This window comes from Cnephaeus nilssonii, assembly GCF_951640355.1.
Source record: "Cnephaeus nilssonii genome assembly, chromosome: 15".
NCBI classification, from domain to species: Eukaryota; Metazoa; Chordata; class Mammalia; order Chiroptera; family Vespertilionidae; genus Cnephaeus; species Cnephaeus nilssonii.
Genome location: NC_137086.1, coordinates 11,560,466 through 11,575,861, shown reverse-complemented (window position 1 = coordinate 11,575,861; position 15,396 = coordinate 11,560,466). Strand labels below are relative to the sequence as shown.

General features: G+C 56.9%; 1 protein-coding gene across 1 annotated transcript; it reads right to left on the bottom strand.

The window, feature by feature from the left end:
* Nucleotides 1-859: 859 nt before the first annotated feature.
* Nucleotides 860-13,866, bottom strand: SLC35F6 (solute carrier family 35 member F6). Its single transcript, XM_079792730.1, has 6 exons — nucleotides 13,663-13,866; nucleotides 6,776-6,848; nucleotides 5,884-6,055; nucleotides 5,415-5,627; nucleotides 4,588-4,698; nucleotides 860-3,302 (listed from the first exon to the last, which is right to left on the bottom strand). Exons 1-6 carry the CDS (start codon nucleotides 13,737-13,739, stop codon nucleotides 2,833-2,835), a joined length of 1,116 nt encoding a protein of 371 aa, XP_079648856.1. The 5' UTR covers nucleotides 13,740-13,866; the 3' UTR covers nucleotides 860-2,832.
* Nucleotides 13,867-15,396: the final 1,530 nt, after the last annotated feature.

Here is a 15,396-nt window from a genome sequence, read left to right as displayed (position 1 = left end):
CGCTGTCAGACTCATGTTCTCCGGTGCCCTCTGGTGGACAAAGGAAAGCTCGATTCTGGAGGTGGACAGGAGTTTGCAGAACCCGTTTCTGACAAGTCACTTTGTTCAAAGTTTTATGTTTTGCTCTATCTACCCAGAGATGGCGTTTAAAGATGAGGAAACAGACCTACAGAGAAGGCGACAACCCCATGTCGCGCCTGTGACTCTCCCGGGAGCACCCCTGAATGTGACTCACAGGCCAGTTTAAGTGCATGTTCTTGATAGTTAGGGATCTGTGGATAGGGTCAGGCGGGACCTCAGCACTATTCTTGGGTCACACTCTCGGACATTACAATAGAATTATCCCAGGGATACGTCACCTTCCTTTCTGTTGCGGATAATCCGCATTCAGGCCAAGTGTAGAACTGGGTAGTGAGAATAAAACATAGAAACATCAATGAGAGAATCATGCACGCCCTCTTCTGAGGATCCAGCCAGCAACCCAGGCATGTGCCCTTGACCGGAATCGATCCTGGGACCCTTCAGTCCGCAGGCCGATGCTCTATCCACTGAGACAGACCAGCTAGGCAGGCGTCCTCAAACTACGGCCACATGCGGGTGTTTTTGCCGTTTTGTTTTACTTCAAAATAAGATATGTGCAGTGTGCATAGGAATTTGTTCATAGTTTTTTTTAAACTATAGTCCGGCCCTCCAACGGTCTGAGGGACAGTGAACTGGCCCCCTGTTTAAAAAGTTTGAGGACCCCTGAGCTAGAGCAATCTGTGTGGATTTTATATTCCACTCCACGATAGTGTGTACAATAAAATGTTCCTTCCCCTCCGAGCGAAGCTGATGGCTCATGGGCAAAGGGCACATGATACAGGGTGCAAATGTTTTATTGAGTTGTACACTTGAAAAACGTATGGTTTTGCAAACCAATGTCACCCCAATAAATTCAGTAACATAAATAAAAGCTGATGGCCCAGTGTGCTCAGCAGGGACTTCAGTGCCCCTGACAGACCACCCTGGCGCACTGTGCATTGGCCTATACAGTCCTGGGGTCCAGGTCCAGGCTCCCGGCTGCACGCCCTGCTTCCTCTCTCGGGGCTTCAGTTTCTTCATCTGAACAAAGGACGATGGACTGGGTGGTTTCCATGCTTTGGCACCTGAGCGCTTTTCCATCCAACATTCTAGAGGCTGCCCCGGGAACACCCCAATTAAAAAAAAATCCATACTGCTAATTTCCCTTTTCTTTTTTAACAGAAAGGCTAAAACAATGCCCCAAGGTAGGCTTTTCTTTTCTTTTTTTTTTTTGACAGGCAGCTATAGTCCCCAGGACCCTCCCTCTCCATTTCCTCCTTCCTGTGACACACAGTGTCCCAGAGCTGCCCAGGGGCCCCCGGGACTCAGGGCTGGTGGGAAAGAAAGACCCTCTCCTCCCAACAAACTTGAGTAACCTGCTGGATTCCCACACAGCCTGAGGGTTTTGCTTGCCAAAGATCCCTTCCTCTAGACTTGATTTTAAGGAAGGCATTCGGTGTTTTATGCGAGCTGCCCAGAAAAGTGGTCTGAGTCCCCAGAAACAGCCAGGGAGTGAGGAACGCTGGGATGGAGGGCCGCTCGGCTCCCTGGGGTCCCCAATGCCAGCTCCCTCTCTTTGAGGGGGATGAGGGGGACCTACTGGGAGGATACCAGCTCATGATGTTTCTATCCCAGCCACAGAAAATTCCCCCAAAGACCCCAGAGAGAGACCAGTCTGGTAGGGAGGGGGAGGGGGCAGAGGGTAGCTACAGATTTGGAATCAGATTTCATTACTTAAACACCTGCTCCATGAGGAAGTCACTTAACCTTCTCTGCCTCGGTTTCCTCATCTGCACCCACCCGTGCAGACTGTTATGTGACAGAATGAAAGTTAAGCACTTCATACAAGGCCTGGGATGCCGGAATTACTGTGAACGGGCAGGATCCTGGTCAATCCATCACCCTGGAGGTGGGGCTGAGGGCCAGCTGTGCTCTAGATCCCAGCCTGTGGCAGGACCATGTGGCTACACGGCCAGAGCCCATGGCAGGACACTGGTCTTGCCAAACAACTTACAATTTTGGGCCTCAGTTAAATGGAAGGTGCAGAGTTCATAAAAGCTGCTACCATAAGGGCTGCCTGGAACTCCCCTGCAATCTCTCCCAGGAAGGGAGCCCTGAGGGTGTGCGAGCAAGGACACCTGGGCACCAAAACAGGCCTGGGGAGGCCCTGTGGGCAGAGGGAATTCCCAATGAATGGCTGTCACTCCTTTCCCAGGTTGGTCAAAACCTCAGGCCACAGAATGGGCCCAGCTGGGGTTGGGAGGCTCCGAAGCCACAGGCTGACACCATCTGCTTTACGGAGCGGGTCACCAAGGCCCAGAGCGACTAAGGGGCTGGGAGCACACGCTGAGGTAGCAAAACCGAAGGCTCCGGACAGCACTAGGGGACATCTTACACGTTTTAAAACGGGGCTCTTAGTTCTGCTTTGAATTTGCTCACTGACCTCTCTTCTCTGGAGAATAATTTTGTTTGGGATTAGAAAATCCTAGGGGTGTTACTCCTGCAATTCCACTGCGTGGTTTCACGTTAGTGCTGCTGTGGGGGCCTGGGTGAGCTTGGCGTGGGTCACTGCATTCAGGCCTGGGGGAGGTGGTGACAAAGGAGAACCTGGGTGTCCTGTCATCTTCTGTGGTCCGGGGGTCTGTCCTGGGGGTCTGTGGGGAGGGGTAGGGCGAGGCCTTGGGGACAGGGAGCGTGGGGCTCACAAGTCTGTTCGGCCTCAGCCTCAGGGTGAACAAGGTGCATCCACGTGGCAGCAGGCCCGCAGGAGGCTCAGCTGGCATCGTTGATGAGAGTCCGAGAGGGATCCAGCAGGCGCTCTCGCTCGCCCTCCTCTGCTGGGGACTGGCCGCGGGCCAGGCGGGCCAGCAGCGGGCGGTGCAGCCCGTTGTAGAGGGCAGTGCCCATCAGGAGGATGAGGAAGCCGAGGATCTGCAGCGGGTGGAAGGCCTCCCAGCCCAGTGCCAGGCTCAGTGCCCAGATGACGACGGTCCGCAGGCTGTCCAGTACCATGCGGGTGGTGGCACTCATCTCCTTGGTGACGCTGATGCCCGCAAAGTTGAAGAAGGCGATGCTGCTGATGTTGCCCAGCAGCGCCAGGGCGATGAGCGGCTGCCGGCCCACCTGGCAGAAGGCGTCCAGGGCGTCCTCCAGCATCCCTCGAGGGTTCCCGCTGAAGGAGCCGGCAGGGATGTAGTACATGGGCACCAGCAGCAGGGACAGGATCACGAAGCCAAAGAGGCCTGCGGAGAGGAGGGACCACGTCACACTCTGCTTGGCCCCGACTCCCACTCCCAGCACATCGGGGCCACCTCCCCTGATCTCCAGCCACCCCTTCCTCGGGGCCCCCACGCGAGGGCCTTCCTCTCAGGACCGAGAGCCGTCCCCTCTCATCCGGAGTTCACAGCGGCCACTGAATGGGCTCCAGCTGCCCTTCTCCACGTTAACCCACAGTTCCCGACTACAGCGAAAGAAATGCATTTACACTGCGACCAGTGCATGTATGCACAGGAGCGCGCACACACACACACACACACACACACGCACGTGCGCGCTTGCTTTCACGGAACAACAGCTACCCTTACAACGTGCAATGCTCTCTGACTTCTAAATTCCAGTCGACTCATTTAAAAGAGAATTGCTGGCTATAACCACCACAGTGCCCACAAGTGTGGAAAAACCGCTCTCATTCAGCGTCACTGGCCTGTGATAAGGAGCTGAACCAGAAAGTAGTTCAATGCACCGCTTCATTCAGAAAGTCTTGCTGGGGAAAAAGAGCAGAAGCAGAGTATGCTTGACAATGTCGTTGACTTAGTTATGAACGTTCTGCCGTGGCCCTCGGCTCACCGTGGACCAGGCACCGAGAGCAACCTGACCAGGCCACGGCCACACTTGGTAGCGCTGCTCTAGTCCCCCCTGCTGGTGTCATATTTTTAAAGCACAATTTTAATAGCTATTTCCCTGCTCCCAAACCTCTGCTGGTTCCTCCCTGCCTGCCACTTAAATTCACTTGCCTGATGCTCCACATTCTCCATATGAACCTGACCTGATCGTTCTCCCAACATCAAACCTGCATCTCGCCCCAACTATTCCTCACGGGGTTGTAAACTCACGTCCAGCTCCCATGTCTTCGCTATTGTCTGGGGTTCCCTCCTTCCTACTCTGCCGGTTGAAATTGCAGCTCAAATGCCACCTTCCCCGACCCAAGGCACTCAGGTAGGCTTGGCAGGTGCAACATCACTTGAGCACAGGGGGCCCGAGCTCAAACCACTGCTTGGTCACTTCTTGCTGCTCAGCGCCTCTAGAGTGAGGCTTACAACCAATTCATCTTCAGCCTCATCCTCCCGGAGCTCCTGGCCGTGTGCACGACATACGTGGCGAAGGGAGGAAGGAAGGGGGCAGGATGCTCACCTCTCCCAGTGGTCCCTGGCACCTGGACCTGTGCTCCTACATGTGTGTTCACTCCATACGCTACCCTCCAGTGGGCCCCCGACCAGCGCCCTCCCCCCAGCTCCTGTGCCCACTCACCCTCCGTGCCAACTGCCCGCAGCGGGTGCACATTGTGCTTGTAGACGAACTTCTCCTCGAGCACCATCTGGATGGAGACGATGATCTGGGCCATGATGATCAGCAGGTCCCCTGTGGGGAAGGACCAACAGGGCCCGGGGTGAGGGAGGCAGGGAGCCAGAAGGCCACGGGGCTGTGGGCAGGGTGGTGCGCCCAAAGCTGAGGGAAGACAGCCCCCAAGGGGACATAACAACAGCCCGTGACTTTTGCAGGACAATATAATTCACGAGGCACAGTCATAACATAACTGATCTGCTGGCCTCTGAGGTGGGGGGGAGGGTAGGTTGATAAGACAGGCACCGCACCCCCTCTGGGCTGAGGTCCCAGAAGGTCCAGAGGCCTGCAGAATGGGGTAAGCAGGTCTTTGGAGCACAGGCTTGGGAACCAACATTTCTGGTTTAATCCTACCTCTGAGTGACCAGGGTGGTCACTTCATTGTAGGATGGGCTGCACTGCTTTCTCTCTGGAGTAAGTGCTCAATCAAGGTACATTTCTCTGCTCTCCCAAACCCAGCGGTGTGTGTGTGTGTAGGTACAGCACAGCACCAGCTCTCTGCTTCCTCTGACCTCCGGTTCCTTATCCACCCATTTCTCATGCTGCGTCGGCCTCTGGCCTTCTCTACACTCCACTTGCCAACTTGAGAGCAGGTGCATGTCCACAGCGGCTGGTCCCCACATGCCCACCCGGGGCGTGGCATGCAGCAGAGCTTGTAAGCTTGCTGATTGGCTCAGTGCTGGGCTCCTAGAGAGGGCAGGAGGGCAGCCCCCGGGTCCCCAACCCCGCGGCACCTGTGATCACTTCGCTGAGCTTGTGCTGATCGTCGTGCTTGCTCAGGAGGTCGGCCAGGCCCACGACCACCAGCCCCGCGATGGTGGCGAGGATGCCCAGCCACTGGCTCAGCACCAGCCTCCGCCCCAGGAAGGCCACGGAGAACAAGCCTGTGAATATGATCACCGCTCCCCGCAGCATCTGGAAACTGGAGGCGCTGGTCATGTTCAGGGCTGGGAGAGGACAGACACATGGCATTAGTTCCTGAGAGTCCAGGCGGCCTGCCCGCTGAGGTGTTCTCAGGGCTGAAGACATGCCTCCCACCTGGTAGGCGCTCAGTGCATCTCGGGTGAGGGTGCGTTTGTGAAAGTCTGTGGGAGAGGGCAGGGGTGGGTGGAGATGAGCTGGGGTGGGAGTGGCTGTTTCATCAATGGCCCCCTGGGGTCATGGGCTTCTCTGAGCCCTACTTGGCCTGGCCTGGCTACTCACCCACATACATGATGCTGGTCCCAGTCATGTCGCAAAGGGCTGGGGCCAGGAATAGGAGGGGGTTGAAGGGCTGCTGGGGATCCATGCTGGCATCCGAGTACCTCGCGGTTCTGCACCGGAGCAGGTAGAAGGCAGCCAGGCAGGAGAACTCCCCCAGGAACATGCCCACCGCCTGCAGGGACAGAGCCCTAGGAGTTTAGAGCTGGAGGGAGGGGCACCTTCCACAAAAATACTTTTCACATAACCTTTCTTCAAACAAGAGCTTACCTAACCCCTACACATAGAACGGGCACAGGCAAAGCTGCTGTGTGTGGGAGGCCAGAGACTGCCTCCTGGGTCACCCCTAAGGCTCTTGAACATCTTGACACAAACCCTAAGGCTGTGGAGAGCCTTGTCTGAAGACCGCTGTTCTAGGCCAACCCCTGGTCAAGCTCCAGATGGATAAACTGAGGTCCAGTGAGGCTCAGGAATTTATTTAAGGTCACAGAGCAAGTTGCTGGCAGAGCTGGGCTGAAATCCAGGTCTCCCACTTCCCTGTGGAGCAATCAGGTGCCTCCTATTTATGGTCCCCGTCCCTGTGGGGTCTAGGCTCCCAATGGGTGGAGAGCAGGTTTGGCTATGAGGGCTGATGTTTTCCAAACGTGTCCTGACTTCGACGTGGTGAGCGCTGGCCTCACACAGAGGACTGTGCCCTTTGCTCCCTTCCAGGGCACTCACACTCTGGCCTCTCTTCTGGGGAGGGAGAGAGAAGTGGGTAGTTCTCCTGGGAGCAGGGGGAGACTCCACCCCCAGATCTGGAAAGAGCAGGGCCTCCGGGGCCAGGAGGCCTGGGCGACAGGAGGTGGGGAGGACTGGGAGGAGGGGAGGGTCGTGGGGAGGACGGGGCAGGTACCTGGAGGAAGGGGTGCTGGAAGCTGTGCTCCTTGCTTCCTCCGCAGCCCGGGGCCACGAAGTTGTCAGCCCACCTGCAGCAGAGAGAGAAGGTCACGCCCGGTCGTTCAGCAGGTGCCTGCGGACAAGCTCGCTCCTCCCAACGCCAGAGGCCATACTTGGGGGACTGGGCCCAGAGTGGGGCTCCCTCCCAAAGGAGCCAAGTCTCCGTGCAAGAAGTCTTCATCTGGGGGTGTGGACAGAATGTGGGGACCTGAGAGCCTTTCGCTGAAATGTCATGAACCTCTAACTGAAATTAAGCTTTTCCTTGAATTCTGAAGGCGGCATTGCAGCACTGGGGTTTTCGTCCCAGAAATCACAGCTACTCTCATGCTCCCACGAGGGTCGCTGCGGATGCTGTGAAGTATCATCACACTCATCACTGCTCCAAATTTATAGTAATTAGACCCACTGTTTACAATTTTATGTGTTAAGAAGAGTATAGACACATATTGCTATTCATGAACTTGCCTCTTTAATGTTTTGATAACGTCATGTCAGCATAATTGGCTTTTTTTCTGTGATCCTCAGTCTTTTATTTGCACATTTTAAAACATCACTTTAGGATTCACCAGATTATCAAAGAGCCACACTGCACAATATCAAGAGTCACTGGTCTACAAGGGCACGTGGGCCCTGGGAAATGCCGCCGGCCGCAGACCACCTGGTCACCTTCCTGTGGCCGGAAGGCTTGGGGGGTCTTTCCAGGGCAGACGCTGAGGCAGGTGGCAGGTGCCCGGCACCAGAGCAGCGGCCTCCCTGCCAGCACCCTGGCAGACGGCATAACCGATTATGGCTCGCTTCCCCAAAGAGCCCACACAGGCCCAGAATCCTTCACGGCCCAGGGCGCTGGACAGCTACCACCAACGTTCTGTGCTGTCCGCCGTCTGTGCACTGAAGTCCCGCCCTTGAATTTCATTTTTTGCTGCGGTCTAGTCTGATCTCGCTTTCATTTGAAAGCCCTTCAGAGATGTGGGGTCTTTTCCACCTTCTGATTCTTCTCATCTCCTGGCTGAACAGCCCAGTCCTTCCTAACCTTTCACTTCCCTGGCTGCTGGCTGCTGGAAGTGTGTTGGTGGGCCTGGCCCAGAGCCAGGGGCATGTGATCTGGCCCAGACTGAGCCTGGCGAGGCAGTGACCCCTCTCTCACGTGGGGTGCCCTGGTTAGCTGACACAACTGTGTCTGCTGACTCAAGTTAGTTGACACAACGGGGACTGTGTCACACTGCTGACTCAAGTCGCTCAGAGCCAGGGCTGCTCTCTGCGGGCTGCCGGCCTGCTCCCTCTGCAGCACCCACCAACGGCAGAGGCTGTGTTCAGGACTTCTCCCGAAACGTCTGTCAAGAGCAGCCACACTGCAGTGCCCAGCCCTACTCCAGAGGCATCTCTGCACAAGCAGGGGGGCCTGCTGCTGCCTGTGCCCCCCACAGAGCCACAAGCATGGGCCCCTGGTTGTGCCAAGCAGTTAAGAGTCTGGGTTTGACACACATCCTGTCCAGCCCTGGCTTCTGTGCCCTGAGTTTGGGGAGGGGAAGGGGAAGCTCTTTCCCACAGCCCAGGGCAAGGGCACGATGCCCGGATGCTGGCAGTGGGAGGGCGAGCTGAGTGGTGATGGAGTTGCTGGTCACCCGGGAGGGCAGCACAGGCCTGTGAGGGAGAGACCACGTCTACCCAGATATCTGAACACATCCCAGGGCGAGGGAGCAAACAGGGCTAAGGCCACCTTATCTCACAGAGGGAGACCCCCATCCACTCCCTGAGATGGGGGTAAGAGGGGCAGTTAGGAGGGCTCGTGGTTCTTGGGAATGACGAGGTGCAAAGGAGCGCTGCAGGGCGGGGAGAGGTTCTGATGTGACCGGCTGGGAAGGCAGAGAGGAATCCGGGTCAGGGACTGGCTACAACCAGCCCCAGCACCAATGGAGAAAGGAAGCCCTCGCTGCAGAATAAAACCATCCGCTCTCTGGGGTCTCATTTCTGCCTGATCTGCTCCAGGTTCTGGCTCTTGGGTCCCCAGGGAGGGCAGGACAAGGGACGTGGGTGGGGGCCACAGGCAGCTGTGGCTCAGGGCAGGCAGGATTTACAAGCTATTCGCTTTTGTAGGAAGAGCCCCCTGGGAAGGTCTGGGGGAGGCAACTGAGTGAGACAGAGGAGAAGGAGTGAAGAGGTCAAACTTCACCAAGGGCACAGAGCCAACTTCCCCGGAGGCACTGAGCAGGTTGGAGAGGTGGGAGGGCTCCTCCAGGAGGGGTGGGTAAGGGAGGTCCTGCCAAGTCCATAAGGTCAACCAGAAGCCTTGGCCACGGGCAGGTATGGAAGCCCCTTCCTCATCCTGGGGCCACACCCGAGCAGAGATTGGCAGGTTCAAGATGACAGCTCACATCTGTCTCACTCTCTGGTTCCACACTCACTGTCATTTAGAGTGTAAGTTCAGCGTCCAGCAGCTCCCACGTCTCTGTGCCCTGCTCCTGGCACAGCACTCTACAGAAGCTCAAACATCTTTTGGTTGAATGAATGAGACTTTCAGACCCCTCCAAGCAAACAGGCAGGTGCTACGTACAGTCCAGAGGCAGTGACTCCTGAGTCCCAATTTCCCACCTGGTCTGAGGTGCCCCCTGCTGGTGGGACAGGCTGGGCCCAGGGTGGGGCACCGCGTGGGGAGCTGGATGCAGGGTTGGTGCTGAGCTCCTCCCCTCCCCCACCTCCACCCTAAAGGGCTGTCTTTGCTTTCTCCAAGGGCTGGGTCTGCCTGAACAGGTTGGGGCTGGCAGCATTCCCAGCTGGGGAAAAGGAGTCTTTTTGTATCTGAGGGCCTGGGCATGGCTGACAGCCCAAGGGATTAGGTGTCATCGGGACAGGCTGCCCTGCCCAGGCTCTCTTCGGCCCGGGAGGAGATCAGGCCGGGGAGGAGATCAGGCTGGGGAGGAGATCAGGCTGGGGAGGAGATCAGGCCAGCAGACACCTTGAGAGGAGTTAGGCTTCACATCCTGGCCCTGAGACAGACCTCAGTTCATTGTGCAGGCACAGGAGGACCTCAGCAGCACAGAGCAAGAGCCAAAAGCCAGCCCCAGTCCATCTGGGGATGACAGCAATGACCCTAACGTGGGATAGCTCTTGGCTATTTGCAAATCATGTCACTAAAATGTTTTTATAAATACAGGGTTCACGGAGTACTGACTTTGTGCCAGGGCTGTGCCCAGCACTTCCCGAGGGTTGTCTGGTCGAAGCCTCACAGGGATCCTCATTTTACAGACGGGGACTTCAAGGTGTGGGGTGGAGGGGTGGAGAGAGGCGTGTTCAGGCTCAAACAGGTAACAACAGGCCCAAACCCATGTGCTGACATTTACATTCAGAAAAGGCAACAGGCTACATGGAAAGCTGATTTTGAGTTCCATAGGCTGAACAAGTTATAGTGTTTTTATCTATAAAATGGGGATAATACTGCCCTAGCCGGTTTGGCTCAGTGGATAGAGCATCGGCCTGCGGACTGAAGGGTCCCAGGTTCGATTCTGGTCAAGGGCATGTACCTCGGCAGGCTGGGGTGGGCTCCCCTTGATGAGGGGTGAGTCACTACACATGGCCTTGCCCAGTCAAAATCACAGCTCAGCATTCTGAGAGGCGAGCGTATCTATGTGTGTGTGTGTGTGTGTGTGTGTGGGTGGGTGGACTGAGATGGAGGAAGTGGCTGCCACAGACCGACTGGCTGTGTGTCCATTCCCCGCAGAATCTCTGTCATTTCCTCTTGAGTTCCCGGCTTGTCAAGCCCAGTGAGTCAGCGCCTTTCTCCCACAGCGGGATCTATAGAAGGGCCCAGGGCTTCTCTACTCTCTAGGGTAACCCTGGCTCACGTGGTGATAAATGAGAAGGAGCCCTCTCTCAGTGCAACCAGAAACTCTTCCTCAGTAGATTTTACCTGTGTCTGGGGAAAAGGTGGGAGTCCCGCCCCAGAAAGAGGCACTTTGGGGTGCTGCAATGGTTAAGGAATAGGACTGGACCACAATGCTGAGACCTAGGTTCTGGTCCCTGCTCTGACCCAGCCAGCTGAGTCACAAAAAGAAACTTCTATTGGGACCTCGACTGTAAATTGTGGGGGTTAGAATGGATGATTTCTATGTTTCTAACAACTCCAAATGCCTCCCCAAAATGGCTAGAGAAGTCCCCAGCCTCGTCCCACGTTGGTGATTAAGAGCATGGATTCTAGCCCTGACCGGTTTGGCTCAGTGGCTGGAGCGTTGGCCTGCGGACTCAAGGTTCCCAGGTTCGATTCTGGTCAAAGGCATGTACTTGGGTTGCGGGCACATACCCAGTGGGGAGTGTGCAGGAGGCGGCTGATCCATGTTTCTCTCTCATCGATGTTTCTAACTCTCTATTTCTCTCCCTTCCTCTCTGTAAAAAATCAGTAAAATATATTAAAAAAGAATAGCATGGATTCTAGAATGGGCTACTTAGGCTCAAATATAAATTCTATAATAGCTGAGTTGAACTAGGGCAAACAAGTCCATCGTTCCATACCAGTTTCCCGATCCGGGAACAATGAGTTTACCTACTTCGTAGGGCGGTAATAAGAATTCATTAATTTAATACATGAAAGGCGGCCAGAGACAGGCCTGGCATACGGTGCTCTCTGTGAATGAGCCGATTAGCACTTGCTATGATCACATTCTTATCTTTCTGTCCGCGCCAAAAACTGCAGGTCAGAGTGTGATTTCAAATTGAGAATGAATTCCCATCAGGATATACACAGCCACTTTCCCAAGTTCTTTCTCTCCGAGAGCATCCTTCTCCCAGGCTGGCCTTGGAGCACTGTTTCGAGTGCAATTCTGGGGCCTGTCTCAGGGAGGGAGGCTCCTGAGAGGCCCCCCCCATCAGGCTACAGGGCAGGGGACAGGATCAAAGGTTGGGTCCCCACCTGGGAGCTTCTTTCCTGCCGCTCAAGGCAAGGCCTCCGGAGGCTGAGGATCCTTTGGTTTCCTACCTGACCGGTTTGGAGCTTTTGAAGGAAGGAGCTGAGTCAGCCCCGTTTACCCCTGGAGTGACCGGCAATCTCAACTCTCCTTGGGGACAGCAGCCGGGCAGACCTACCGCCACGCTCTAAGCATTTGCCTGAGGTCTTGGCTGGAGCTACAGATGGGCCACTGGTTCTGCTGTGAGCAGGTCCTAAACTCGAGGTGGGGCCCTCAGGTTGAGTCTCCTTTAGAGCTAAGGCTCACAAAGGAGTGACCTCCAGGAGGCCTCAGGGCTCAGGAGACCAGCGCAGGACAGACGGACGCAGCTGACACAGACAGAAGGTGGGCCCCACCCAGAGCTCCACTTCCTCTGGAGAAGGGAGGACACTGTGATCGCCAAGTGTGTACATGCCTGCCTCCTCCCCCTCGGATTCTAAGCATCTCAAAGGCAGAGACCGTCTCTGTCTACCTCCCTGAGTCCAGACGGCGCCTCATACACTGCAGGTGCTTTACACACGCCTGATGCATTGAATAGGATACTTTCCTCCCAGGCCTCTCTTCTGGGGGCATTTCTCACATCGCTGATGTCATGTGCTGGGAGCCAAAGCCTCAGAAATGAGTAAGACATGACCAGCCCCCTCCTCCCAGGGAGCACAGGTCGGAAGGTGACGAGGGTGACTCCTTCTGGCTCTGGAGCCTGACTGGGAGGGAGACCGCTGTCCACCATTCTCCACGTGCACCGTGGACTCGGTTCAGAGGAAGGCCAGGCTCTGGTCCTGGGGCTCTCAGATGGTGAACGGAGGGAAGGAAGGCCCTGCTCTGCGGTGGGGCAGAGACAGGGGCGAAGAGCTGCCAAGAGAAGGGGCTGCCCCCTGGACCCCTGTCCTCCTCGCACGTTAGGGAGAGGAGGCTACGCTTGGTTCCTCCCCTCATGACAGCCCGGGGTGCTCAATCCCCAACCGCCTAGGGCCTGTCCTCACCCTCCCACCAGCACCGCACCCTCATACATCACGGCTGAACTGCCCACTGCCCTCCCTGTCCGGGTTAATGGCGCTTCTGTTCTCCAGGCAGACATCCTGGCGTGATCATTGTCTCTGGATCCTGTGGGTCAGCCGGTGGCTTCTCTCTGCACCTGGTCTCTCCCACCTCACTGCCCCCTCCTAGTTCCCCTCACCTGCTAGGCAGCAGCCTTGGGGTGGTTCTCCCTGCACCAAACTACGCTTCACCTTGACCACCATCCTCATCATGCCACGTTCAGCCCCTCACCCCCTGCTCGGAAGCCCCTCTTTGATTATGGGGTGAAATCCAGCGCGGACATTCGGTGTTGGTCCACTTTCGTCTGGCCTTGCTGTTTCCGGCCGCGATGTCCCCGCCACCAGTAAAACTCCAGCTGTAACCCTTCCTCCATGCGGGCTGACAGGGCTGCCCCTTATCGGATCACTCGGCCCGCATGGCCTCTACGGCAGCTCGCGAGCACACGTCTGGGGGCCTCCCCGACCCCCTCCCAGCACCCCCACAGCTCCGGCAGGGCGGGACCTCCCACGCCGGCATTGGAAGTGGAAGGGGTCCCGGCAGAGGAACTGGTCCAACCCTCCATGGTTTGAAGATGAAACTGAGGCGCGGGGGTGGAGGTGACTCGCAGGATCGAGCACACAGCGGGTCACCGCCGGGGGCGATCCCTCCAGCCCGGGCACCTGCCCGCCCCGCACTAGCCCAGGCCTCGCGTCTCCGGGTGGTCCCCAAACCGAGCGAGCCGACCGGAGAAACTGGGCGAACGGGTGAGGCCGGGAGAGGACAGCTGGGAGGGGTAGGCGGGGAAGGTGGGGGTGGGGGGTGGGTCGCCAGTGCCCCGCGGCCACGGCAGGCCCGGCGGCGCCCCCGGCCCTCCCGCCGGCCCCGGACTCACTTGGCCGAGAGCGTGTTGATGGAGCCGGTGACGAGCATGAGCCCGGCCAGGAACAGCTGGTACTTGGTCCAGGCCATGGCGGCGGCGGAGGGGGGCGCGACGCTGCAGGGACCCCCGCGACCTCCACGATCTCTCGAAACTACAGCCCCTGACCCGGTCACCCTGGGGTCTCGGGCGCTAGCGCTTCCGGGCCGGGCGGCACGTGACTCGCGCCGGCCCCGCCCCCTGCCCGCTGGCCCCGCCCCCTGAGCTGGGCGCGCCGGTTCCCACAGGGTGACTAAGACAAGTCAGCGGGGGCCAGGTCTCCCCACTTACGAAAGGAACTGATGGGACGGTGCTATGAGGGTGCATCTTGGATGTCAGGGCGTTTTGTAAACCGTTTGGAGAAGCTGAGCTGAATGATGTCAGAGGCAAACTACAAAGTGTTCCCATCCGGCGTGGGAATCTCCTCTTCACATGGAACCCAGGGACCTCCTCGGGGGGCCTGGGACGTGTCCCTAGGGATCCCAGCCTGTGGTGTTGCTCACATCTTCCGGAAAAGTGGTGTAGGAAGCTCATTCCTGCTCCCTGGGAGACCATTTTAGAGCTAAAGAAACGAAATTGATCATGCTAGTGAATGATGGGGCAGGAATTCGCACGCCGAGTCTTCTGTCTCCCCCCAAATCCATGCCTTCAGCCCCCCATGACGATCACCCCATTGCTCCTTCGTGGATTCCCCGAGGCTGCGAGGAGGCAATCCGGGCAGAAAGCCCTAGGCTTGTTTGCAGAGCTTCCTGGCTTTTAGAACCCTACTCCTGGTTTTCAGCCCGAGATGGACTGTCCTCATCTCCAGGTTTCTGGTCTGCACCCCGGGCCTGTCACACCGCAGGTCGGAGCCGGAGGCCTTCCAGGATCTGCTTCAGGCCCACTGGGCACACTTTCCCCATCACCGCAGGTTTTGTTACGAAAGTTGCAGAGATAGGACCTGCCTGCCCACTCCTCCTGCTTACCCTAACACTGCCTTGACCAATGTGGAATCAGAAAAACTTTCCAGGGACTGCACCAGACCCCTTTATCGCGGGGAGACCTGCTGTAGGAGGTCACCTGAGAGGCAGGGGTTTCCCAGAGGAGGGGATGGCACAGAGGTCTGAGTGGACATGGAGTGTGTCCGGCCCACAGACCACCTGGGAGCGTTCCTTCCCTGGAGCCTGTTCTCATAGGTCTGAGGGAGATGGGAGACCCAGAAGGAGCTTTCTTCTGAGCTTCTTGTCCTCAACAATATCATTAGGTTCGTGTGTATTAAGAGGAATTAATCCAGTTATCCAAAAAATATCACTGAGATTCTGGGACCTGCAGGGATGAATGAAGTACAGCTTCTGTCCCAAGGGGCAGGATGGTGCATGCCACGCCCTGGACAGCCCATCACAACCGGAGGCAGTTCCTACGGGCCACAGTGACACGCTCAGTGGGACTCTGGACCATTTCCCCCAAGTGTCCAAGCCAAGGGCACTGTCCTGAAGCAAACATTATTAATGATCGATGGTGTCACCAGCCCGACATGATGTCACTAGTAGCACAGTCTTTGCCTGTCTCTCTAGCCATATCTTAAAACGAATCTTAATTTATTGCCATTATTTGACCATTCATCAGCTGTTGTCCTTGGAGCCTAGGAGACAGGAGGGTTCATTTGGAAATGGAGCCCACTAAGTGCCAGGCCCCGAGCCAGACGTGAGACCCCCCAAAGACAAGTGAGAC